Source organism: Odocoileus virginianus, chromosome 17, assembly GCF_023699985.2.
Source record: "Odocoileus virginianus isolate 20LAN1187 ecotype Illinois chromosome 17, Ovbor_1.2, whole genome shotgun sequence".
Lineage (NCBI taxonomy): Eukaryota > Metazoa > Chordata > Mammalia > Artiodactyla > Cervidae > Odocoileus > Odocoileus virginianus.
The window spans coordinates 50640234-50665862 of NC_069690.1; the positions used below are offsets into that span (position 1 = coordinate 50640234).

General features: G+C 52.1%; 1 protein-coding gene across 1 annotated transcript in view; it reads left to right on the forward strand.

Annotated features, from left to right (window-relative positions):
- The first annotated feature begins 18365 nt into the window (after positions 1-18365).
- The window catches only part of TIMP2 (TIMP metallopeptidase inhibitor 2), a 50346-nt gene continuing 43082 nt past the window's right edge, over positions 18366-25629 (forward strand). Inside the window, exon 1 of the mRNA XM_020896591.2 lies at positions 18366-18805. Coding sequence (XP_020752250.1) covers positions 18676-18805 — 130 coding nt within the window. The 5' untranslated portion in view covers positions 18366-18675. The remainder of the gene's footprint in view (positions 18806-25629) is intronic.

The following is a 25629-nucleotide window of genomic DNA, read 5'->3' on the forward strand; positions in this document are numbered from 1 at the left end:
CCCACAGTGTGACGCTGGGGAGAGAGGCAAGGAGAAAAGCAAGTAGGTGCCTGGTGACCAGAGTAGCTGGGCCATGGAGGTGGCCCTTGGCAGATGGCAGTGGAGAGACTGAGGAGAACCTTCGTGAGAAACTGGGGTGTGGTTGGGATGAGGCAAGCCTGGGTGCTTTTATGCTATCAGCACATTTCATGGCAATAAACTTGGCCTCGTTGCTATAAAAGCCTTCAGCTCAAGACACACAGCCTTTCTTGTTTGCGTTATTGAAGGTTAACTTTTCACAAGGTAAATTTCCTCCTGCTCATCAAGCCTCATCAAGGAGCTTGGGCATACAGAGCTTCGCTGAACGTGATAAAAGAAAGCCTCAAAAAAAGGGAAAAAAAAGATGAGCATTCCGAGTGTGTTTCTGGGAAAAGCATGTTCAGCCAGCTCACTCTGCAGCCTTCCGTTCCCCTGCTCTGCTCCCAGACTCAGGCCCACCCTCATCAAGTGTGTGGGCAGCAGGGTCTGCCCCACCCCTGCTCAGGGCCACAGAACTTAACTTCAGAGCAGCTGGTTGGAGCCCAGCCCCAAGGCAGATCCCAGAATGGTGGTTTCTAGTCTGCCCCTTCTGTGAGAAATAAGCAAAATAAGGAAGATGTTTCAATCTTTTCAGTGTGGGATCTCTGCAGCTGATGCGGCTTGCTCTTGTTGAGACATTGGGTCTCTGTGTGGTTTGCTTTCCCCAGCGAATCAAAGACAACTCCAGTTCTCACTTCAGCAGGACACATACTAAAATTGGAATGATACAGAGGAGATTAGCATGACTCCTCTCCAATTCACTTAATGGGAGGGGCTCTCCTTGCACTGAGGGGCACACGCACATTCTTAAAGCCTTCCCTGGTGTCTCAGAAGGTAAGGAATCTACCTGCAATGCAGGAGACCCAGGTTCAATCCCTGGGTTGGGAAGATTCCCTGGAGAAGGGAATGGTAATCCCACTCCATTAGTCTTGCCTGGAGAATTTCAGGGACAGAGGAGCCTGGCAGGCTACAGTCCATGGGGTTGCAAAGAGTCAGACATGACTGAGCTACTTACACTTTCACTTCCATATTAAAAAAGGAAAAGGAAAGGAAAACTCCAGCTCAACAGGTGTAAACAAGAAGAATGGCTTAAAAATCTCATCTAACTCTGAGCCCTGAATCAGCACCCCAGGGGTCCTCACCCACACACTCAGCCCGGCCACTCACACCTGTCATTGCTGGGTGCGGTTCTCTTACTCACAGACCGCCACGTGTTTGACATTTTTCCCATCCTAGCAGAGGCAGAACCATCCTTTAGTTCTTTTCTGGGCTGCTTCCCCAAGAAGAAAAGGGAACTATTGGACCAAATTCTGAATATTCCAGGGGTCAAGCAATCTCTATAGACATGATTTTTCCCTTTTCCTCTGAGATGGTCACCCCAATACAGATAAATACAAACTATCGGCAAGAAATGAAAAGTTTAACCCAACTAAACAGTGACTGCATTTTCTTTCTTTCTTTTTGGCTGGAGCATGCATGCACAATCTTAGTTTCCTGAATGGGGATCAAACCCACGACCCCTGCAGTGGAAGCTTGGAGTCTTAACCACTAGACCATTGGGGGAAGTCCCTGCATTTTCTATATGAATAAAATCATCTTTGCAAAAATGACAGGACAGGTTTTTGAAAAATGGGGATGTGGATTTAGGGTGGTCTGATCTATAAGACAAGCCCATCATGGTGGTTGCCCAGTGCTAGCAGTCAGGACTAAGGCCAACGTGAGGGAGTGACCACGAGGTGTGTCCCAGTGCTGGCAACAGTCCATCTCTCCACCGTTCTGGATGGTGGCCACTCTGTGTCTTCACTTTGCTGGTGTGTATCCAGCTCATAACTTAAGCTTTGTGCACTTCTCTGTGTGTCCTGATACATTTGTCCCGGAACAAAAAGTGTCTTTCAGTACCTCTCCAGCCAGGCCGCCCATAATGCAGGGTACGTGATCAGCTTGCACACAATTCTTGATTGGTCGGTTGGCATCAAGGTGAAATTTTGAGCATCACTAACCTTTCTGGTTTCAACTGGTCTGGAGTCCACCTGCTTATATCAGCAGTTTTCACCGGAGGGGGTCTGCTTCCCATAAAAGCAAACTTAGGAATGTGTGTCAAACATTTATTTATCTATATCTTTCCGGGAACTGGGAGTTCAGTGACTCTGCTACATGGCTGGTTTATAACCTAAATTGTTACCAGTTTCCCTGACCAACAAATATTTTTTGTTTCTACATCTCCACATTTCCTAATCAGGAACTCTTGAGCCAGCCATGCTGAGATTCAGGAGAGGTTTGGGAGAAGGAGACAAAAACTTTTGCTTCAAAGGACAAGGACACAGGGGCCGGTAGGCTGTTTCAATCCCCCGTTTTATTTGATACTCCTCAATCTTGAGGAAAACAGGTGTTGGATAAGAAAGGGAATCACGGTTGGTTGCTTGCTTGGGTTTTGGCCGTGCCATGCAGTGTGTGGAATCTTAGCTCCCTGACCGGGGATCAAACCTGTGCCCCTGCAGTGAAAGCTCAGAGTCCTAACCACTGGACCACCAGGGAAGTCCCTGGGAATCACGTTCTGAGAGGCAGATCACAAACTTGGAAGAAGAAACTGATTTTAGGTGGACTCAGTTTCAATGGCTTGCCTGTCCTCAGCCCCTGACTCACCCTCCCTGCCAACTTATCCTCAGATGCTCCCTGCCCAGGCCAGCCTATCCTAACCCAGGTCCAGGCCCACAAGCTAGGCTGTCTCCCCTCTCTGCACACCCCTCCCCACACACCCCTCCCCGCCTCTGCCCAGGGAAAGTCTCTACCCCGACCGCCCAAATTTAACCCAGCTTTCAAGATCCAATGTCCACCATTCACATGTCTTTGGGGAGAAAAAAAAGTTATATGGAGATATGATTCATGTATCATACAATTCACCCATTTAAAGTATACAATTCTGTAGTTTTTTTTAGCACATTCCCAGTGATGCAGCCATCCCCATAGGTAATTTTAAAACATTTTTATCACTTCAAAAAGAAATCGTCTATCTCCCCTCCCCCTCTCCTTCAGCCCTGAGCCTACTCTGAACACTTCATATAAATGGAATCATACAATACGTGGCCTTCTGTGTCTGGCTTCTTTCACCGAGCATGTTTTTGAAGTTCTGTGTGTTAGCGCTTCACTCTTTGTGATGTCTAAATCCTGATCTATGGTCCAGAGGCAGCTCATTTTGCTTATCCAGTCATCATCTGACCGACATTTGAGTGGTTTCCATCTTGTGCTGTGATGAATCCACCACTCACCTTTCAGCTTTTTCCAAGCAGCTTCTCTGTGCATTGTAATCTTTGCTGCCCCCACACAAATCTTGCCACTACTAATATTAAGGGGCTTCCCAGTTGGCTTTAGTGGTGACGAACCTGTCTGCCGATGCAACAGATGTAAGAGACACAGGTTCCATCCCTGAGTCAGGAAGACCCCTGGGAGGAGGAAAGCGCAATTCACTCCAGTATTCTTGCCTGGAGAATCCCACGGACAGAGGAGCCTGGTGGGCTACCGTCCATAGGGTTACAAAGAGTCAGACATGACCGAAATGACTTAGCAAGCACATACATGCACCAAGCACTTGCTATGTGCCAGACTTCAAGTTGGGCTCTTCTTATGTCAGTAGGTTGAATTCTCGCCGTAACCCGAGGAGTGTGGTGAGTATTGTTTCCCCTTTATGGACGAGAAAGCTCAGGTCCAGCGAAGTAAAGAGATTGGCCAAAATTGCGGTGGAAATGGGACTTGAACCCAGGTCTAGCCTGCCATAAAGTCCTTCTGTTGTGTTTACTTCATTTTTGTCATTTCACCTTTCTTTAATTGGTTTTACGTATTTTGGGGTCTCCCTCAGATTGTAAGACTCTTCAGGGTAAGCACCATGTCTCACAGTTGGTTAGTCTTAGACCCACTACCCTGTTGGACATTCTTTCCATGCATATTTATGGGCGCTCCTACTGGCTTGCAGTCTGTGGGGGGATCAGGGCTTTGCATCCCGCTCTGCCGCCCTCCCCTTAGCCTCCTCCTGGCTACAGGATGGGCATGTGCCTCAGGCCTAACCAATCAAAGCCCTCAATCCTGCTGGCCACAGTGATTGGCTTAAGGATGGGCCTAGGAGCCAAGCCCGGCCAATCATAGCCTTCCTCAAGTATTTTGCCATAGTAACGGCTCAGGACACCTGCTTACTCTTTGGGACTGGGAGCTATAGGGACCATCAAGCCTAGCACTGCCATTGGCAACTTTACCCTGCCTCCTGGGCAAAGCCTACATCAGAATGCCGTGCAGATGTTAAAAATAGCATTTCAGAGAAATAATCACATGGAGAGATCTTCAGGATACCTTCCTGGGTTTAAAATAAGGCAGCTACAAAGTAGAACATATAATATTACTTGCTACATATGTGTTCACATACATACATGCAAATAAAAAATGGATAATAGATGCCAAAGTACTAACATTGCTTCTGTGTGTATGAATATTGATTATATAATTTTCTTTCTGTTTATTTGAGCTTTCAAAACTCCAACTGATTTCTATACATCTTAGGGTTCTTTTTTTTGTTGTTTTTCTGTTTGCTTATTTTAAGCTAGAGCCCTTCAGTTCAGCCTGAGTCATCTCATTCACCTTTTTAGAGCACACATTTTCCAACAACCCCATCATCTGTCCTGGTCCTGGGCCTTCCCTATTCTTGGCCACTCTGCTCACCTGGGTCCCTCCTGACTACCAGGTCCCGCTGACCCAGCTGTGTCCGAGTTATGCCATCCCCGGGTATCTCCCCAACTCAAGGAGAAAGGCAGGCCTCCCTCCCCCACTCATCCTACTGCGTGTTGTATTTCCATTCTCGGCTCACAAGGAACCTGCAAAAAATATTTTCTTTGGCAGTCTATTAGAGAGTAGCAGCCCCAGACATGCCTTCCAGGCGACGTCCGAGCCTGGAGCGGCTGCCGCCCTCCCCTGCTGCCAGGAGACACGGTCAGAGATGAGGCCAGTGTTCTGACATCATCGCCTCGAATAGGGCTCTTGCCCCCATCAAGGTGTGAGGATCTCAGGGCCCAGGAGGTGCAGTCCCCACAGGAATCCCTGGTGGACCAAACCTCTCCTGAGCCAATTGCACAGAGCCATCATCCTGGGCCCAGAGCCTGATTGCCTTCTCCCACTACTGAAAGATTCCAGGGTATGAGAGACTCACCATCAGGGAGTCACCCGAGTGTCTCCCCAGGGTGGGGGCCTGTCCACTCCAGAGAGGTGTCCCTTCCTGTTCCCCTTCTGGGCTAGCCTGTCCTTCAGACCCCAGGACCTGAATACACAGTTAGTTGCTGATGTTCAGTCGCTAAGTCGTGTCTGACTCTTTGTGACCCCATGGACTGCAGCATGCCAGGCTTCCCTGTCCTTCACGATCTCCCAGAGTCTGCTCAAACTCCTATCCATTGGGTCGATGATACCATCCAACCATCTCATCCTCTGTTGGCCCCTTCTCCTGCTCTCAATCTTTCTCAGCATCCAGCTCTTTTCCAATGAGTTGGCTCTTCCCATCAGGTGGCCAAAGTATGGGAGTTTTAGCTTCAGTGTCAGTCGTTCCAATGAATATTTAGGGTTTATTTCCTTTAAGATTGATTGGTTTGATCTCTTTGCTGTCCAAGTGACTCTTGAGAGTCTTCTCCACCACCACAGTTGGAAAACATCAGTTCTTCAGTGCTCAGCCTTCTTTACGGTCCAGCTCTCACAGTTGTACATGACTACTACAAAAATACATAGCTTTGTCTATACAGACCTTTGTTGGTAAAGCAACATCTCTGCTTTTTAGTATGCTGTCTAGGTTTGTCACAGCTTTGCTTCCAAGGAGCAAGCATACCCAGTTAGTACCAGAAGCCATAGTCACTGAGCCAGGTATGGGTGTGGTCACCTGCCCCTGGCTGGTCCATTGATTCTGTACTGATGAGAATGATCTGGATAGAGGGGCCAGGAGGATAGAGCAGTCAGGTTGAGCTGTGAAAATGCAGAGAAGTTTGAGGAGAGAAAGGAAAGAGAGGCAGGCAAGTGGTTGAGATGAGCCTTTCCGGGGAGTGAGAGAAGCCAGAGGGATAAAGTAGCTCTGAGGGCTCTCCAGATTTCAGACGTCCAGGGGTTAGCATGACATTTGCTACACCGCTTGAAGAAAGCCCACTTTAGTCAACCCATCTCCTCCGGGTATTTATTCCTTACAGCCCGTAGATTCAGGGTTACACTGAGAACACCTTTTTCCAGGTGGGAAGAGCCGAACCTACATCCAAGTGGAGGGAGACGCCCTCTCCTCATCCCTCTCCCCACCCTCCCATAAGCTGGGAGGCTCCATGTGCTGCTCAACCCCATGGGCCTTGAGTTCTTGAAGAAACTGCTTCCCCGGGCCCCCCCAATCCTGGTGTCCAAGAGAGGGGTGTTTCGGGGACCAGATCATGACCAAAAGTCACTGGACAACATTGGCTCAGTGGGCGCTAAAAACCCTGCTGATTGCGTATGCTGACCATGCCCAAGGTATGAAATAGGTAACAGGCTTTGGAGTCTGCAGATTAAGGTTGGTATCCGGGCCCCAGCAGCCTCCTAGTTGTGGGAACTGCTTTGTTTCTTGGTACCTTCATCACAATATCATCGGGGACCTGCTAGATGCCTTCCTGGAAGGTACCGTAGGTGGGACTACCAGTGGGATCTCATTTTTCCAAATGAGGAAGCAGAAGTGGGAAGAGGTGAAGCCTTGAACACAAGTCACACAGCTGATGACGGAGGATAAACCCCAGCTTATCTGATTCTGGGAGCTGGTTTTGCCCAAAGAGCAGAAAAAAAGTCTTGTGATAAACTCTCACAAAATAAAGTTAACACGCTTGCCTAGCTGGGAAGAGAGAAGGTAGACCTTCAACAAAAATGTTCTTCCAGTGTTTACAGAGGAACTACGACGTCTGGGATTTGCTTCCAAGCCATCCACGGGGGCACGTGTTGATGGGAGCAAATTGGATGAGCTGATCGTTTTCAAAGCTGGGCAATGGAGACGTGGGTGAACATTACACTGTTCTCTCTCCTCATAAACATGTCTGGAAGTTCTCAGAATAAAAAGCTTTTTTGAATGTATCGAGTAGGAACTCAGCCAGAGTTGAGGAACGTTATCCGGCAGAGGAAGGCAAGGCACAGACAGTGGGCACCGAGAGCGAGCCGGGAGCCCATCCCCAGCCCTGCCGACTATGCTCCCTCCCCACCGGTCTCCCACTTGCCTCCCATGTGGGCCAGGAACCCTGGGCTGTGAGTAATGCATGCGCCTCTCTGCGGGACATGTGTTTCCAATCATTCTGCTCAGCAGTGAGTCACCACGGACAGCTGCTGGCTGTCTCGTCTCCCACCCCTTACCTCCGGATCCGCCCTGCCCCCACCCAAGTCTGCACTCAGCTGGCAAGACCTTCCTGAGCTCCTGCGTTCTCCTACCTCCAGGACCTTCTGCCTAGAACAGTTGCCGTTGTTGTTCAGACACTAAGTCGTGTCCGACTCTTTGCAACCCAGTGGACTGTAGCCCCACCAGGCTCCTCTGTCCATGGGATTTCCCAGAAAAGAATACTGGAGTGAGTTTCCATTTCCTTCTCCAGGGGAACTTCCTGACCCAGGGATCGAACCCCTGTCTCCTGCATTTGATTCTTTCCTATTGAGCCACCAGGGAAGCCCACCTAGAGCAGCACTCCCCTTGGTCTGGATAACTGTGACCACCTCCAGGTCTCTAGCCCAAGCCACCCAGACCTTACTGGTGCACTTGCTCCTCCACTGAGCCCCTGGCATGCTTTGCCATCATCTCTGTCTGTATTTCTACTGAAAGGGGGATCACTCTGTAGGAGGCAAAGGGCTGATTTTGTTCCATCCACACCCCCAGCACCTGCATGTGCCTGGCCCACAGCTGGGGCCCAACGCAAATTTGCTGAATGAATGAATAAATGAATGAGCTATAACCTAAAGAAGTCAGGAGACTTGGGGAAGGCAGACACGAAGATGAGTAACCCGTGAGAGAAAATGCAAGGGGTCTGAGAATTCCAGGTAAATGGGCCACGGAAGGGCAGTTTCCATCTCTACCTCTGCCTAGGGTGACCTGCTCTTGGCACAAGCTGGGTACCTCGCTGGGATGGAAATCAATCACACATCCCCTTTGGCTGGCTGGGCTGACTCCTAGGGCATAGTGAGGAGGCTTCGAGGCTATGACCAGGCTCAGTGGGGAAGGAGTGCTGGAGAGCGATGTGTCTGGTGGGTGCCTGGTGTGGGTGTGTGGGGGGAGTGGACAGGGGGGTCTCCTGGCCAGCCAGGAGGCCACATCTGGGACATCCCTCTGCTTGCACCGAGGAGTCAGATCACAACTTGGTGGGGAGCACCGAGGGGGACCCAGGGCACCCTCCACATCTGCAGGAAGCCCAGCGTGCCTGGTGCTGGCTGAGACGCAGCCTCCGCACCCCTGGTGCTTTCTCTGTGGGCATCCAGGTGACCTGGCTCTGTGATTGGTGACACCTGTCAGGAGAGGCTGAGTTGGAGGATGTAGGGGCCACTGAGCAGTGACTCGGCGTTGGCCGTGTTCCCAGGCCAGGGAACGCTGGGGCAGAACCGGGGCTGTGAGGGAGGAGGGGAGAAGCAGGGGTGTTGGGGGAGGGCTGCACATGTGTCCCACTTCTACCAGGGGCTGGCAGGCCCCGGGAGATGGGGTCCTGGCCACCTCTCGCCTGTGGGCCTGGGCTGCCGTCTTGTAGCTGAGGAGAGGGTGAGTGCCAAAAACCAGAGACTCAACCAGCCAGACTCACAGCTCCACACACCACCTGGAAATGGCGCTGAGGATCCGATGAGTCACTTTCCAGGGCCCTTTTGCCGGCTCCGCTCGCTGCCTTCTGATCTCTTTGTTGGTGACCAGAGCCACCCATACCCTGATCTCTATCTTGTCAGACAATTCAGCTCAAGGTTGAAGGTGGGGTTGTAAGCATTCTGTCCCTTTGCCCTCACCCTGGACGCCCATGGACAACCTCTAGGGGCTGGGACCTCATCCGTGTGCTACGTTGCTGATTACGGAGGGAACGGGTTGGAATCTGAAGGTGATCCGAAACCGGACTGGGGATGCAAGGAGCTTGGTGATGCCGACCACCAGCTGGCCCCGCTGAGAACCTGAGGCACCCTCAGAGAAGAGAGACTCGAGGGGGTGAGAAGGCAAGGCAGGAACACAGAAAGAAAAATAGGATTGGGGAGAGGAAGGAGAGAGAGGAAATTCTTGGGCACAGTCCTAATCATAGCCTTGAAATGAAATTTACTGCTGCACTCAGCATGGGACGCCAGCCAGCGCCGCCAAACCAGCCCCCCTTCTGTTTGGATTAGTCGATGACATCATGGCCATGGGCCATCACTCCCAACACCAAAGGAAGAGTAGGATGGCGGGCGGGAAACCTGAGCCTCCTGCCTCTGGCTTCCAGGGAGGGGAACCTGAAACCAGGAAAACTCAACCGCAACCCTCCCCTGCTGAGCTGGGCAGCCAGTCCCCCAGCTGTCTCAACCCCCCTGTTCCTGGCCAGCCTCTGGTCCCCAGAACGCCAGCTGAGGCTGCTTCCGGGAGAAAGGCGGCGATGGAGGCGCACTGATCCCATCTCTGCTGGCTGGCCCTGCTCCCTAACCCGCCCATGAGAGGAAGCACATGACCGCATGCCCAGGGCCAGAAGGAAATGGCCTGGGCACCAGAAAATGCAGAGCAGCGCCCCGAAGAGAGCCACTACTTAGCTCTCGTAGTACTTTATTTTCCATGGAAAGGAAGCCTAAAGGGGGCTCCGAGGGGAGCCCATTTTGGGGATACCTGGGTAGCAGATGAGTGGGGAGCCAGAGGAGAAGGGGAGCACTCCAGGGTGCAGACTCCCAGGGCACAGACTACGCAGGAGGAACAGCTGTTAGGGAAATTAAAATGGACGAGGTCTTGTTCATGGCTTCAGAAGCAGGACAGCAGGCCTCTGACTTATTTCTGAGCTGCCTGGACACTGCCTGGATTCCATGCCTGCCTGCAAGCACAACAGGCCAGGCGGTACTTTAGATAAGAAAGGAAGTGAGTATTGGAATCTCTTAAGTCACCCTGGCCAGGTCCACAGGGTCTAAGAAGTGTTGTGGCTCACAAGGTGAAACAAACAGCATTGCAAAAGTTAAACCAGAGCTGCATTCTTCCCCCCAATTTAGCTGTGCTGGGTCTTCGTTGCTGTGCAGACTTTCTATAGTTGTGGCGAGTAAGGGCCACTCTCTATTTGCAGTGTGTGGGCTTCTCATTGTGGCGGCTTCTCTTGTTGGGGAGCATGGGCTCAGTGGTTGTGGCCCATGGGCTTAGTCGCCCTGTGGCATTCCCAGACCAGGGATCGAACCCATGTCCCCTGTATTGGCAGGTGGATTCTTAACCACTGGACCACCAGGGAAGCCCAGAGCTGCTTTTTGCAGGCAAACTGATTTTTATATCAGTTTGTGGCCTGGAATGATAAGTAGGAGCCCTCAGAACTGCGATCTGAAATCCCACCTGTGGGATGGACGTACCACTGGGGGACTCTTTCCCAGGTGGGACTCCAAACTGCTGTTAATGAGGGACCTCCCATCGCTGTTCAGGCCTGGATATAGGTTGGCTCAGCTTGGTGATGCATATGCTATTACTTGTCTCTATTATTTCTTTTTTTTCCCCTTTAATGACTGCATATTGAAATCAAGTCAAATAATCTTCTATAAAAATTTGAAAACTGTTTATTTGTGTGTAACGAGTGGTTTCTTTTGTTAACAAATGCTTTGAACCTAAAAGGATTTTGGCTTTACCCTGGTGGCTCAGACGGTAAAGCGTGTGCCTATAATGTGGGTAGACCCAGGTTCTCCTTGGGTTGGGAAGATCCCCTGGAGAAGGAAATGGCAACCTACTCCAGTACTCTTGCCTGGAAAATCCCTTGGACGGAGGAGCCTGACAGGCTACAGTCCATGGGGTCGCAAAGAGTCGGACAGGACTGAGTGACTTCACTTTCGCTTTCTTTTGAACTTTCTGCTAAACTTTCTCCCCGGCCCTCCCTCACTCCAAGAAGGAGAGATGTGCCCTGCTTGGAGGACTGGAGACCCCTCTGTGTCACAGAGGTACAACATGAGCAAATATGGAGGAGAGGCTGGAAAGGCTTCCTGGTCCAGGGGGGAAACCACAGCTGTGCCAGAGCTGCCTCCCTGGAGGAAGTGTGTACAGGCTATCGATCTCTGCTGTCTGTCTGCATCCTTCAGATGTGGCAGTGTCTTCAAACCAACGACTTACTTCATGGGCTTTCTGTTCACCACCTCTTTCCTTCTGAATCACTCTAGACTGGATCAGAGAAGCACGGTTGGTGTGGGGACTGTCTGTGAAGACTGTGATAGTGGCGAGCAGGGGTTAGGTGCATGCAAAGTTCCTGCCTGGGTCAAGGCTGCCTTTGCCCAGAGCAGGGCCTGCCTGAGGGGAAGTTGACAGATGCAGAAGCAAGGAGTAAAGGAGACAGGCCAGGTCCCACCTTCTTGAAGATGCCTTATGGGATGGCATAAAATATTAGCCAAGTGTTAGCCAAGGGTGCAGCCAAAAAACCCCAATGGGAGGCATGAGTCAAAAGCAGCGCAGATGATGGAGCAGGAGCACTGGGAAGCCAGAGCCTGGAGGGCAGGTTTTAGTAGTGATGTACAGGAAGTGCAGAAAACCATCCATATTTCTGCCCCCAGGGGCTGTCCATTTTAGGGTCAGACCATCATCTGAAAGGGCTTCTCTGGTGGCTCAGTGGTAAAGGACCCACCTGCCAATGCAGGAGACGTGGGTTCAATCCCTGGGTCAGGAAGATCCCCTGGAGAACGGAATGGCAACCCACCCCAGTATTCTTGCCTGGGAGATCCCATTTACAGAGGAGCCTAGTAGGCTACAGTCCATGGGTTGCAAAAGAGTCAGACATGACTTAGTGACTAAAGAACAACAAAATCATGTAAAAATTGCTCTCCCTACACGAGGAGCAGGATCTGACATCTATCCTATCACCTAAGTTCCTGCCACTCAGAGACATGCATCACACTTTTTGGTGAACACATATTTATACATCTGTCTGCATCCGTGCATATGCATGCTGCTGCTGCTGCCAAGTCACATCAGTCATGTCTGACTCTGTGTGACCCCATACACGGCAGCCCACCAGGCTCCCGTCCCTGGGATTCTCCAGGCAAGAATGCAACTTTCCCATAAATGAACTATCACATATTTGCTCCTGGACCCTTTTTACTTTTTTTTTTTTTTTGGCTGTGTGGTTTGTGGGATTTTAGTTCCTCAACTAGGAATTGACCCTGGGCCCTCAGCAGTGAGAGTGTGGATTCCTAACCACTGTAGTGTCAGGAAATTCCCATGGGCACTTTTTAAACAACAATCTTCTTACTATTTCTTGCCTTCCCTCTCTCCCTGGAGAACAGGTGTGGGCAGAGTGCCTGTTCTTTGGGTGATACGTGGGTACAGGGACCCCTGGCCCACTCTGCATTACTATCTGCTCTACAGAAACAGAACCTTGTCATTTATATCTTTGCAGTTGGTCTCAAGACCTATGATTTTTATCAGTTTCCCTAGTTGGGCAGGGAATCCTGGAGTGCTGCAGTTCATGGGATCACAAAGAACTGGACACGACTTAGTGACCAAGATTCCCTGGAGAAGGCAAAGGCTACCTACTCCAGTATTCTGGCCTGGAGAATCCCATGGACTGTACAGTCCATGGGGGTCACAAAGAGTCGGACACAACTGAGTGGCTTTCACTTCACTCAGTGGCTAAACACACGACAGTTAGGGGAACTGATGCCCCTGGGACATTGGGCAATGTCTGAGGACAGTTTGGTTGGGGGTGGGAGATGCTATCACATCTCAAGGGGAAGGCCAGGGATGTTGCTCAATACTCCACCAGGCACAGGGACAACTCCCCCAGAGAAAGGTCTGGCCCCAAGGTCAACAGTGCCAAGGCTGAGAAGCTGACTTGGGCTGAAGAAGACTAATAATGAAATTAATGAAATGAAAATCAAAATGGCCTTGAGAGTGTTCCCGCCTTATCACGAAACTGCTTACGCAGACTGTGCAGTGATGTACGGCCCGTCTTCACGCCACACATTCAGCTCTGCTGGGCTCTGCCTTGAGACAGTCTCTTTGGGAAGGAGGCAGGGGCAAAGTGGGCGTCCCTGGTGGGAAATAGGGGCTATAGGAGTGTGATCTGAGGGTCCCAGAAGCCCCTCCACCCCCAACTAGTCTGGCAGGTGCTGCCCCCTCCTGTCTGTCCTGAGTCCTGCCGGGAGCCACAGACCCAGGCCAAGGTCCGGCAGGCTGTGGTCAGAATGCATATGGGGGCCAGACTGGGGTCTCCGGTGTGATCAGGGTCTCCTGTTAATGCTCCCCTGTTAGGCTGCCCCCTAGGATCAGGGTGGGGGAGGCTGGTTAGGAGAGAAGCCCACAGAAGGAGCTGTCAGCCCCAGGGGCCTCCTCCTTCCTGAGTCTGGGGTATGTCCTGGCCCTGACCTGCCTCCTTGGGGCAGGGGTCAGAGCTGAGCCCTCTTGTCAGCAGAGCAGAGAGTGTGTGAAAAGGCCGCTATTGAGTAGTCTACTTATGAGTGTATCTGGTAGATTTCTCATCAAAGGGCTCAGTTCCCATGGTCTGGAGATGGGAAGCTTCTAGCTGGGAGCGCAGGCAGAGGATGGCGAGGAAGAAAGGAGAGGCCAGGGTGGTGAGGCGGGGCGCCCAGCAGCCAAGGCCGCATGGACACCATGAAAAGGCTGGCGGGTCAGGGTGGGGCGAGCTCTCAGGGGCCACTCTGTGCCTTCACTTGCTGTGCTCCCATGAGAGTTTTTTGTTTGCTTGTTTTCTCTAAGATTAGTTTATTTATGGCTGCACTGCATCTTCATTGCTGCATGCAGGCCTTCTCCAGTTGCAGCGAATGGGGGCTACTCTCTAGTTGCAATGCCCGGGCTTCTCATTGCAGCGGCTTCTCTTATTGTGGAGCACGGGCTCCAGACACGCAGGCTTCAGCAGTTGTGACACACGGGCTTAATTTGTTCTGTGGCATGAGGGATCTTCCTGGACCAGGGATTGAACCTGTGTCCCCAGCATTGGCAGGTAGATTCTTCACCACTGAGCCACCAGGAAAGTCCCTTGTGAGAGTCATTTAATGTTCAGTGCCTCCTGATGGCACCTACCACTTGCACCAGATTTCAGAGCCTTCAGGGCATGGTCAAGCATGCCCAGAAATCCACTTGTTGTTCAGTCGCTCAGTCATGTCTGACTCTTTGCGACCCAATGGACTGCAGCACGCCAGGCTTCCCTGTCCTTCACCAACTCCCAGAGCCTACTCAAACTCATGTCCATTGAGTTGGTGATGCCATCAAACTGTCTCATCCTCTGTTGCCCCCTTCTTCTCCTGCCTTCAATCTTTCCCAGCATCCGTCTTTTCCAATGAGCTGGTTCTTCACATCAGGTGGCCAAAGTACTGGAGCTTCAGTTTCAGCATCAGTCCTTCCAATGAGCACTCAGGGCTGATTTCCTGAATCAACTAGAAATCCATTCACCTCAATTCAGTTGCTCAGTTGTGTCCGACTCTTTGTGACCCCATGAACCGCAGCATGCCAGGCCTCCCTGTCCATCACCAACTCCTGGAGCCCACCCAAACCCATGTCCATTGAGTTGGTGATGCCATCCAATCATCTCATCCTCTGTCATCCCCTTCTCCTCCTGCCCTCATTCTTTCCCAGCATCAGGGTCTTTTCAAAGGAGTCAGCTCTCCTCATCAGGTGGCCAAAGTATTGGAGTTTCAGCTTCAGCATCAGTCCTTCCAGTGAACACCCAGGACTGATCACCTTTAGGATGAACTGGTTGGATCTCCTTGCAGTCCAAGGGACTCTCAACAGTCTTCTCCACCACCACAGTTCAAAAGCATCAATTCTTCGGTGCTCAGCTTTCTTTACAGTCCAACTCTCACATCCACACATGACCACTGGAAAAACCATAGCCTTGACTAGACGGACCTTTGTTGACAAAGTAATGTCTCTGCTTTTTAATGTGCTGTCTAGATTGGTCATAACTTTCCTTCCAAGGAGCAAGTGTCTTTTAATTTCACGGCTGCAATCACCATCTGCAGTGATTTTGGAGCCCAGAAAAATAAAGTCAGCCACTGTTTCCACTGTTTCCCCATCTATTCGCCATGAAGTGGTGGGACCGGATGCCATGATCTTAGTTTTCTGAATGTTGAGCTTTAAGCCAACTTTTTTATTCTCCTCTTTCACTTTCATCAAGAGGCTCTTTAGTTCTTCTTCACTTTCTGCCATCAGGGTGGTGTCATCTGCATATCTGAGGTTATTGATATTTCTCCCGGCAATCTTGATGCCAGCTTGTGCTTCCTCCAGCCCAGCGTTTCTCATGATGTGCCCTGCATATAAGTTAAATAAGCAGGGTGACAATATACTGCCTTAACGTACTCCTTTTCCTATTTGGAGTCAGTCTGTTGTTCCATGTCCAGTTCTAACTGTTGCTTCCTGACCTGTATACAGGTTTCTCAAGAGGCAAGTCAGATGGTCTGGTATTCCCATCTCTTTCAGAATTTTCCACGGTTTATTGTGATCCACACAGTCAAAGGCTTTGGGATAGTCAATAAAGCAGAAATAGATGGTTTTCTGGAACTCCCTTGCTTTTTGATGATCCAGCAGATGTTGGCAATTTGATACCTGATTCCTCTACCTTTTCTAAAACCAGCTTGAACATCTGGAAGCTCGCGATTCACATATTAGGAAGGGGCTTTTATTACCATGTTGTGGATGGGGAGGCAGAGGCTTGGCAAGGCCACTGAGGCAGCTGGGCTGCTGCATCTCTGAGCCACAAGGTGGACCCTCTGCCCCCACTCCTGCCCATCCCACCACAGAGAGCATCCCTTCAGAGTGGATCGCTTTGCCCCTCTGCTCTAGAGGCTCTGACCTCAGAAGAAGATGAGATCCCCTCCCAGACCCTCAAAAGTCTCCTCCATGGCTCCTCTCCCCTCATTTCTTTCCTCCTCCACCAGCTCAGGAGTCCCACTGGTCCAGGGATCATTGTCTGTTCCGTGGAGGCCTGCCCATCCTACTATTTGAACAGTGTCCACTGTCGATGTTTAAGTAAGTACTGCTGATGGAAGGAAGGCCAGCCCAGGTACCTCCTTTCCTGCCTTGTGCCCAGCATGGACCCCAACCCCCTTCTGCACCACCATCAACCTACCTGTAATGTACTTCTCATCCTCTGTGTACTTGATCATCTATGTATCTACCTTGCCTAAAAGGCTAAAAGCCCCCAGGTTATCTATTTCTTGCATAGAGTGACAAATGGATTTTCGCTTCTATAAAGTTCAACAGCATTTTGTTCCACTTGCAATAACAAAGAAAGAAATGAAAAGGCTACAGACAGCCAACTTGTCATAATTTTCTGCATTAACTGTACTCACTAAGTTAGCATCAAACATCATTTCACAAATGACACTTTATTTTACAGAAACAAAAGCTGAAGCACTGACTTTGGAATTGTCCGGGTTCTAAGGTATCAATAACTTCTCTACCAGTTTAACTTTTCTCTAAGTTGTCTGTTTCCAAGTGATTTGGGGTGGCCACGGGCTGCAACGGCTTGAAGTGGGCCTTGGGTTCCCAGCCAGAGATTGGGGCCAGGTCGCAGCAGTGAAAGCACCAAGTTCTAGCCACTAAACCAGTGGTCAATGACAAGGCTCTGGCTCTTCAGCTTTGCAGAAAAGAATTCCCACAAAGAAAGTAGTGACTCAAAGGATTTATTATAAGGAAAAAGAGTACAGTACGTGTGGATAGAGACACAGACAGACTCAGAGGGAAAGTCCCTGAGTTGCACCCTTGTGGCAATTTAAATCACTTAAATGGGGCGTTTCTTTCTTGTTTCCTTTGGCCGATCATTTTGATTTGTCTGCTTCACAGTCTACATTTGGTGTGTCTCAGAATCCTTCTATATGGGCGCACGCATCTTTTAGCCAAGATGGATGCTACCACAAAAACCTATGGGTAGCCTGGCATTGGTTAGCATCACTTCCCTTTGACCCCCAACAAGCCTTTCTGCGCCTGTGTGGTTGGGAGGTCTCCTGACCTCCAGAATGAGAATGTCACGGCGGAGCCCAGCCTCCTCTCTTAATCGTCCTGCTATTCTCCTCTTGGTTTTTGGTCCGAAGGGAACGAATCAATTTACCCTGGAGGTGCCCATCTATTGGCTCAAAACCACGCATAAACAGAAGGCAGCCATTTTTAAAAACTCTTTCAGTATTTTCCTGTTTCATATCTCAAGTCAGCATCACATAGTGGAGTGGACAAGGATTATTTGTGTAATTTTCTCAGTTTACAATTCCTGGGCTAGATGACAAGAATGAGGGCCTATGTGTAACAGCACCCACCACAGAGGGGGCTCAGAGACATGTAGACAGAGACCGCCGGGGGTCACATTTTCCATGCCATCCACACCTCTAAGACCCTCTGCCTTTCCTGGAACACAGAACTGTTTTGGATAAAGTATTTCAGCTTCCACGTCTGTGGGCTAAGGGAGGAGAGCCCAGGAAATGCCTTCCTCCAAACCTCTTTTCTTCTGTGCCGGCTCCTCACTCTCGCCGGCTGGTCAAAACGACGGCCAGTTTATATGAAATCCTGTGTGGTTCACAGTACCCACCCCCTCCTCCCCTCGCCCCCTGACTCTACTGGCCAAGCACACTTAAAATTCTAAGGCCTCTAATTGAAAAAGGTGTTCTCAGTAAGTTTCAGGAGTCCACCCAGCCGCAGGGAGCAGGGAGAAGGGCGGCAGAGAATGATCCGATCCATACTCCAAAGCGGCACATCCTCTCCCTCAATCCCTGGCTAGAATCGCAGGGATTCCAGGGGTGGAAGGGAACCAGGCAGCGTACCCCTCCCGCGCCAAGCTGGAGGGGAAGGGGTGATGGGTGGGTCGCCTGGTGCCCTGGAGAGGTGGACTGCGAGTCCCAAGTGCTGAGTCAGGGTCCACTGGGCGCTGTCTGCCCGCAGTGTCCTCCCTCCCCCAACCTCTGGCGAACTGGGAGACGGCAGGGGTGCGGCCCCGAGCGGTGGGAAGCCAGGTGCGCAGCTGGGGGCCGGGGCAGTGCCAGGCTGGGCACAACAAAAGCCGGACTTGGGGGAGGGCCGGGAGGCGCGGGAGGCGCGCGTGGAGGGGGCGGCCGAGAGCTCCCGGAGCCGGCATTGGCCGCCCGCCACCGGGGGGCGGAGCCAAGCCGCCTCGGAGAGCAATAAAAGGCCGGCTCGGCCCGCACCCACAGCGCACACATCCATAGAAGGCAGTGGAGCACCCGGGACCAGGTCCGCGGCGCGCGCACTCGGTCGCTCGCCGCCCCCCAGCCAGCTCTCGCCTCCGCGCCGCCGGCCGCGCCCCGCGCCCCCTCGCTGCACCCCGCGACCTAGAGCCAAGAAAGTTTGTGCGGCGAGTGAGGGCCGGAGAGGAGAGTGCGCCCGCGGAGTGCCGTCCAGACCAGCGCGGCCCCGGCCGGCGAGAGGGGAGCGCCCCGAGCCCAGGCGGCGGCGGCTAGCCCGAGCCCGCGCCCCCCGCCCCTCCGCCCGCCATGGGCGCCGCGGCCCGCAGCCTGCCGCTCGCGTTCTGCCTCCTGCTGCTGGGGACGCTGCTCCCCCGGGCCGACGCCTGCAGCTGCTCCCCGGTGCACCCGCAACAGGCGTTTTGCAATGCAGACATAGGTAAGGACGGCGACCCCGCCCCGGCTGGGCGCCCATCGCCCCCGCGGGTCGCGCGGGACCTCGAGGTTTCGCCAGCGCCCCGCCCGCCAGCATCCTGCAGAGGGACCCAGCGCCCGCCTCCCCGGGGCCTTGGTGCCTTCTAGAATCCTGCAAGTTGAGACCAAAATCGTACTTTCTTTTTCCCCATTCCTTCTCTCCCTTTCTTTTCCTCTCTGCCGAGATGCTTCTCAACCTCAAAATTCCACCGAAATTCCGCTGCATTTCCAGTCCCAGAAAGGGAGCCAGGGAACGGATTGGGTTTTGGCAGGCAGAGGGCCCGGGGATGCCAGCGAGGGGGGGCGGGGAAAGTGGGGGACACAGCGCGGGGGTAGAGGCCCTCTTGACCTCGGTGGGTTGAAGGACTGGGGACCCCAGGAAGAAACTTTCACAGGTGAGATGGCACTTGGCTCTTCTGGGCTTGGAGCTGGGTGGGGAAGAGCTACTCCACCTGGGCCTCTGCCAGCAACCCCATGTGGGGTTCACCAGATCCGGCTGGGGCTGGATGGAAGCGTCCCTCCCTTGGGCAGGTTCCCCAAGGGCTCAGTGGGACAGCCTGAATGATGGGCCCAGCCCCAGAGCCGGCTCCTCCCCCGCTCTGCCCAGGAGGCACAGCTCTGCAGGGACAGGCAGGATGGTCCTTGAATGGGGACCGCTTTTTCTGGACATCCACACAAGCTTTGGTGACTGGAGATGGCAGGTAGGGTTGTCTGGCTGTCTAGAGTCCGCATATCCTTTCCCCTCCAGATTTCTTGTCCCCCAAATACGGGAGCTGGCAAGGAAAAGAGAGCCCAGTTATTCTGAGCCCCAAAGGGGCAGGGGACAGAGTGGGGAAAGAGAACACAGCAAAAATGGGGAGAACCAGCTGACCTTGGAGGTTTCCATCTAGTTCTGTCACCTGTGGGCCTCCACTGCCCTGGTTTTCCTGGGACAGGTTTCTCCAAAACGACAGATGTACAGCAGGTGGGTCTCCGCAGCTCCCTCTCACTTCCGCGCAGGTTTATTTTCTGCTTCTAAGTCTCAGCCAGCCCCGCAGCCTGTTGCCAGGGGTGGGGAGGCTGGGCCGCCCTCACCTGTGTAGGCTCAAAGCTGGGGTCTCTGGGTTTCTCCCGTTGTCAGCCATACTGCTCTGATCTCCCCATGACTTCTGGCCACACCCCAGTTGGCCCTTGGAGCTGCCGCCGCTGCCTGCTCCAGGAAGTCTTCAGGTGATCCTACCTGTGCGAGTCACATAGCTCAAGCCAGCCTGCCCTTGGGGCCGGGTGTGTGCTCGCAGAGTGGTTCCCCACAGCACCCGACTGCGAGAAGCTCTCCAGTGTGGCTTCACTGCTCAGGAAGATCGGAGTGGGGAGGAGAAGCTCGTCCCAGTGCGGGAGTCCAGACCTGTCCAGGCCCCTTGCAGAGAGAGAAGCTGTGTTTCTGGGGCAGAATCAGGCCCAGGCCCGGAAGGAATCCACGGATTAGAAGATTCTAGGAGTAGGAAGGGGTTGGGCTTGGGACCACCTCACACTCCTCAGCTGCACAGAGAAGATGTCCAGCCAGCCCCTCCCATCCTTGCCCAGTGTCAGCTGAGGCAGTGCTGGGGCTGTTTTCTGCTTTGGGTTTGGATCAAGGGCAACAAAGGTCAGGGTCTAGGAGTGTCCGTATGCCTCAAGGCTCCTTCTTGCTTTGCAGGTTGCCCTCTCTTCCACCTTCATCTCCTGGCATTTGTGTCTAAATCATTGCATCAAAGTCATCGTAGAGCCAAAACATTTCACCCCAGCCCAGCCCAGAGGTTCCACAGGGCCTGCTGATGCCAGGGTCCTGCTGCAGAGCCCAGTGTTTTTGGTCCCCATGGTTACTGTAACAAGTGACCACAAACTGGAGGGGCTTAAGACAGCAGAAATTGATCTCTCACAGCTTATGGGCCTCAAGTTCAAAATGAAGGTGTTGGCAGTGCAGGTTCCTTCTGAAAGCCTGGAGGGAAAATCTGTGCCAGACCCCCTCTCCTGGTAGCTCCAAGCAATCTTTGGCGTCCCTTGGTAGACACACCCCTCCCATCTCTGCTCTGTCTTTAGGTGGCCACCTTCTCTGTGTGTGTGTCCTCTCCTCTTACTAGGATACCAGTCATTGGATTCAGGGCCCACACTAGTCCACTGACCTCATCTTCGTTTGATCACATCTGTGAAGACTCTTATTTCCAAATAAGGTCACATTCACAGCTTCTGGGTGGACGCAAATTTGGGGGGAATGCCGCCCAGTCTTGTTGCGCGGGCAGCCCTTCTGTGCTCAGTCAATTAGGGACATGTCGCAGAGACAGCCCAGGGTGTCGGACCTGGGTGGCCGTGGAGGAAACCTTACAAAGCAATAGCCTTTCCACCTCCACTTTACGTGGTACAAGTGCATGACTTCCTTGATGATGATTCTCTGCTCTGACTGAAAGCAGAATTACCTGGGGTCTGGAGCTCTTTGCAGACACAAAATCTGGCTCAGACCTTGGCTTTTGTAGTTGTCAAACTCTACAAGTGACTGCCACCAGGGAAGTGGGCCAAGGATCCGGAAAGGGTGATGGCCTATTGCACACTGAGGTTCCCTAAAGACTGATCTTTAATGCAGCGTGCCAGCTCCTTTCATTGTTGGCTGGACATGGGCTTAATAAATGGCTTGGGGTCAGCAAGAGGCAGTTGGCTTAAGAAACAGTTATGTTTCTGTCTGCCTGTGTAGAGATTACTGGGAGAAGGGTGGGGGATGGCATCTCCTTAGCTTTTGAAGCCTGTGGGATTGGAACTGGGGTTGGCAGAAAGTTTGTTATGAGGTTATGCGATTGAGGAGGAAGGGGTGGGAAGGGGTGACCAGGGCTGCTCCTGGAAGGCCCTGCTCCCTGACCTTTTCCAGGAAAGTGGGAATGAGCCGGAAGCCTTTTGGGTCTCAGAGCCCTGCTCCAAAGTGCCCCTGGCCTGGCCCCATCTCATCTAGTGGATGAGTCCTTCACCATCTCCTGCAGGCCCACATGGCTCCAGGAATCTGGCTGGAAACCAGCATTGGGCTTGCTCTTTGGGCAGTACCACAGTGGAGGAGCTTGGAGCTCCTTAAGCCAGCTGAGTGACTTGGCAGACCTGGACTGCTCCGGCTGATTTCTGGAGTCACTGGTAAATCCAGGAGCTCCCTGGACCCAGAGTGTAAAATCTCCACCAGTGCCCACCCACCCTGGCCTGGGTGGCGGTGCCCAGGGCCACTGCCTTCCAAAAAAGCGCCTCCAGTCCATCTTTCTCAGAACATTCCCATCTCCAGTCTCTTCTTTCTGCAGACCCTCCAGTGGTCTCTAGCACCAAGTGGGGCAGAGCCTGCAGCCAAGGCCACATGCTGGCTGCCAGGGCAAGTGGGCTGGCCTGGGGTACGCGCTGATGGGGTCCAGGTAGTGGGCTCTTGGGGAAATACACAGTAGGCACTCAGAAAGGGCAGTGCCCTCTCCAGACACGTACTCGGGGAAAGCAAGGCAAAGCTTCCTGTGAGCAGAGTGAGGCCTTGGGTGCAATGGGGGTGTGGGTGGGTGCTCTTTAAAGACACTATTGGCAATTCAGTTTGCAAAGTGTACAATCAGCTGTGTTTCGTAATCCCAATTTGCCTATCGGGCTTGCTAGTGTTTCAGTAAGCAGTTATGGAGTGACCCGCTCCACCCCAGGGGACAGCAGGGAGATGCAAGGCATTTTCCGTGCCCTCGGGAAGGAATACCAGGACTCCAGCTCCAGGCAGGGTGGAAGCGGATGTAAGACTGTGTGGGTCAAGGGGGACTGAAGCCCTGTAGAACCTCTCACCCCAACCGACTGCCAGGGGGTGGTTTAAAGTAAACCAGACTCCATGTGCTTTGGGCAAATAATGAACAAAGTAACTGGGTCACAAGATGAAAAGCATTTGGGGTTCTGAAGAGAGATTCCAGGTTCTGATGGGAGGAGGAGGGTACCGTGGTGGGGGTGGGGCACTTGAGTCCCTGATCCTGTTCAGTGTCCCTGGAAGGATGTATTCTCCAGCAGGGGTGACTAGCACCTGGGTTGGGAGGTGAGAAGAGATGTGTGCAGGGCCTAGAGGCTGTGCTGTGGGTGTGGCACGTGGATGAGAGGGCGCTCTCCCACCCTACATATTCTTCCCTCTCTGATCTGAGGGTGTGTGCCAGCTTGCAGCCTGGGGACTGCCATGTCCTCTGGAATCAGTGGTCTTGGATGCCAGTCCTTGAGCTGCAGGTGGGTTGGGACCCTGCTATTCCTCTTGGCCATCTCTGCTGGGTTGCATCCCACATGTGCGGGGGTAGATGACTCCCAGGCTTGGGTGGGGGCATGCAGCCACCCTCATCGTGATGCAGAGCCACTGATCCAGTGCCCAAGGGGCTGTGGGATAACATGAAGCCCTCGGCTCCCAAAACATCTAAGAGATACTCTTGGAGGACCCCAGGCAGTCTAGAGGATGGGCAAAAGAAAAAGGCAGGAAAAAGAAGAAGTGTGTATATTAACTGAACCACTTTACTATACACCTGAAACCATCATAGCATTGTTAATCAACTATACACCGATGTAAAATAAAAAGTTTAAAAAATAAAAAAATAAGTACTAAGGATGTAATGTACAACGTGATGCCTGTAGATAAGACAGCTGGGTGATAGATAAGAAAGTTGTTATGAGGGCAAATCCTAAGAGTTCTCATCACAAGGGAAAAAAAAATTGGTTTTCTTTCATTTTGTATTTATATGAGATGATGGGTGTTAATGGAATATTTCGTGGTAATCATTTCATGATATATGTAAATCAAATGATTATGCTGTACACCTTAAATTTATACAGTGCTATATGTCAATTATATCTCCATAAAGCAAAAAAAAAAAAACCATGAAAGGAGATAAAGAGAAGGCAGACTGGGGGTCGGACTGTAAATGCCACTGATTCTTCTCCCCTATCCTGGACATGCCTTCCACCCTGTGTATACACACACACACACACACACACACACACACACACACACACGGAGCCAAGAGCAATGATCTTGTGGCTAGGACACACACACACATACACACACACACAGAGCCGAGAGCAAATGGTCTTGTGGCTAGGACGGGCTTTCTGAAAAGAGAATGGCAGACTTAGGAAGTCAAGGTTGGAAGCATAAAGAACCCTAAATTGGAGGCTGGAGCTAGGGGAACGTGGGCAAGGCATGGGTTAAGTGCCATTTCATGGTGCCAAAGTAGACAGACAGGCTACTTGGGAAAGGTGAGAGTCTGGGTGCATAGCAGACTCTTGGGCAAGAGGGCCCAAGAAGGCAAATGGGACTAGACATCTGGTTTATCACGTGGAGTTCGCATTCCACCTCGAAGGACCCGAGGAGAGGCACTGAGGGAGGGCACCTGTGGGCGACAGTGGGCATCGCCCAGGGAGTTTGCCAAAAGGCACATGTCAGAATTAGCGTCCCATATTGGGGCTTTCCAGGTGGCTCAGTGGTAAAGAATCCGCCTGCCAATGCTGGAGACAAGGGTTCCATCCCTGGGTCAGGTAGATCCCTTAGAGAAGGAAATGGCAACTCCCTCCAGTATTCTTGCCTGAAAAGTTCCGTAGACAGAGGAACCCAACAGGCTGCAGTCTATTGGGTCATAAAGAATCAGACATGACTGAGTGCACACACAGACACACATGGGACCCTCAGGACCCAGGGCTTGGGCATTGGTTTCTCACAGGTGATTCTGATGCCCACCGAAGTTTGCACAGAGCAGTCGCCTCCAAGGTGGGTAACCAAGGCAACTTGGATTTGAGAAGAGAACCTTAGAGATACTTAGAATACAGACTGACAGCAGCGCTTGTGCCTAGTTTTACAGTGAGCGGGTAGATTTTGAGAGTGATGGGCTAGGTTTCTGTTTGGTTGCTACAGGGTCCGTAGCCATGAGACCACAGGGTGTCAGGGTACGTGAGATGCCCTGGAATGCTGGGAGGAAAGGCAGTCAGGAGAAGTGAGGCTGGGGAGGACTTGCAGCCTGAGGGATGGTCAGGGGCACCAACATCTCAGAAAGGGCAGGAATGAAGCTGGCTTCCCCCAGCCCAGGGCCCATAGTCCTGGGACCCCGAGGCCTGGTCTGGCTGGAATCCTGGAGCCTTCGATGCCACCATCACTGCATGGATGTGCAGCTCTTGTGGAAAAGTGATAGAGACCCAGGGGAATCCCATTTTGTAGCTGATAAAATTGGGGTCAGCTGTGTGCAGTTAGCCTCCTGGGTTAAGCTTCTGGAGACCCCAGCAGGATGGACTGGGTGAGGGTTTGCTGTAAAAAATCAACTTGAAGGGCTTCCCTGGTGGTCCAGTGGTTAAGGCTCCTAGTTTCCATTGTAGGAGGCATGGGTTTGATCCCTGGTTGGGAAACTAAGATCCCACATGGCCTGCAGATCAGCTATAACAAATTTTAAAATATAATTTAAAAAGTTTAAAAAGTTTAAAATCAAATTGAGATATTACCTCTATAAAAAAGGGTCCTAACCCGGGGGGTGGGGAGCTTCCCAGGTGATGCAATGGTTAAGAATCCGCCTGCAATGCAGGAAGCACAGGAGACTTGGATTCGATCCCTAGGTCGGGGAGGAGGAAATGGCAACCTGCTCCAGTATTCTTGTCTGGAAAATCCCATGGACAGAGGAGCTTGGCAGGCTACAGTCCATGGGGTCACAGAGTCGGACACGACTGATTCTTTTCATCCTTTCAACCTGGGGGGTATGGACGTGTGTCCCGAGATGGGCCTGAAGGACGCCCTCGAGTCTTGAAACAGTAAGCGCAGCTGAGTGTGTG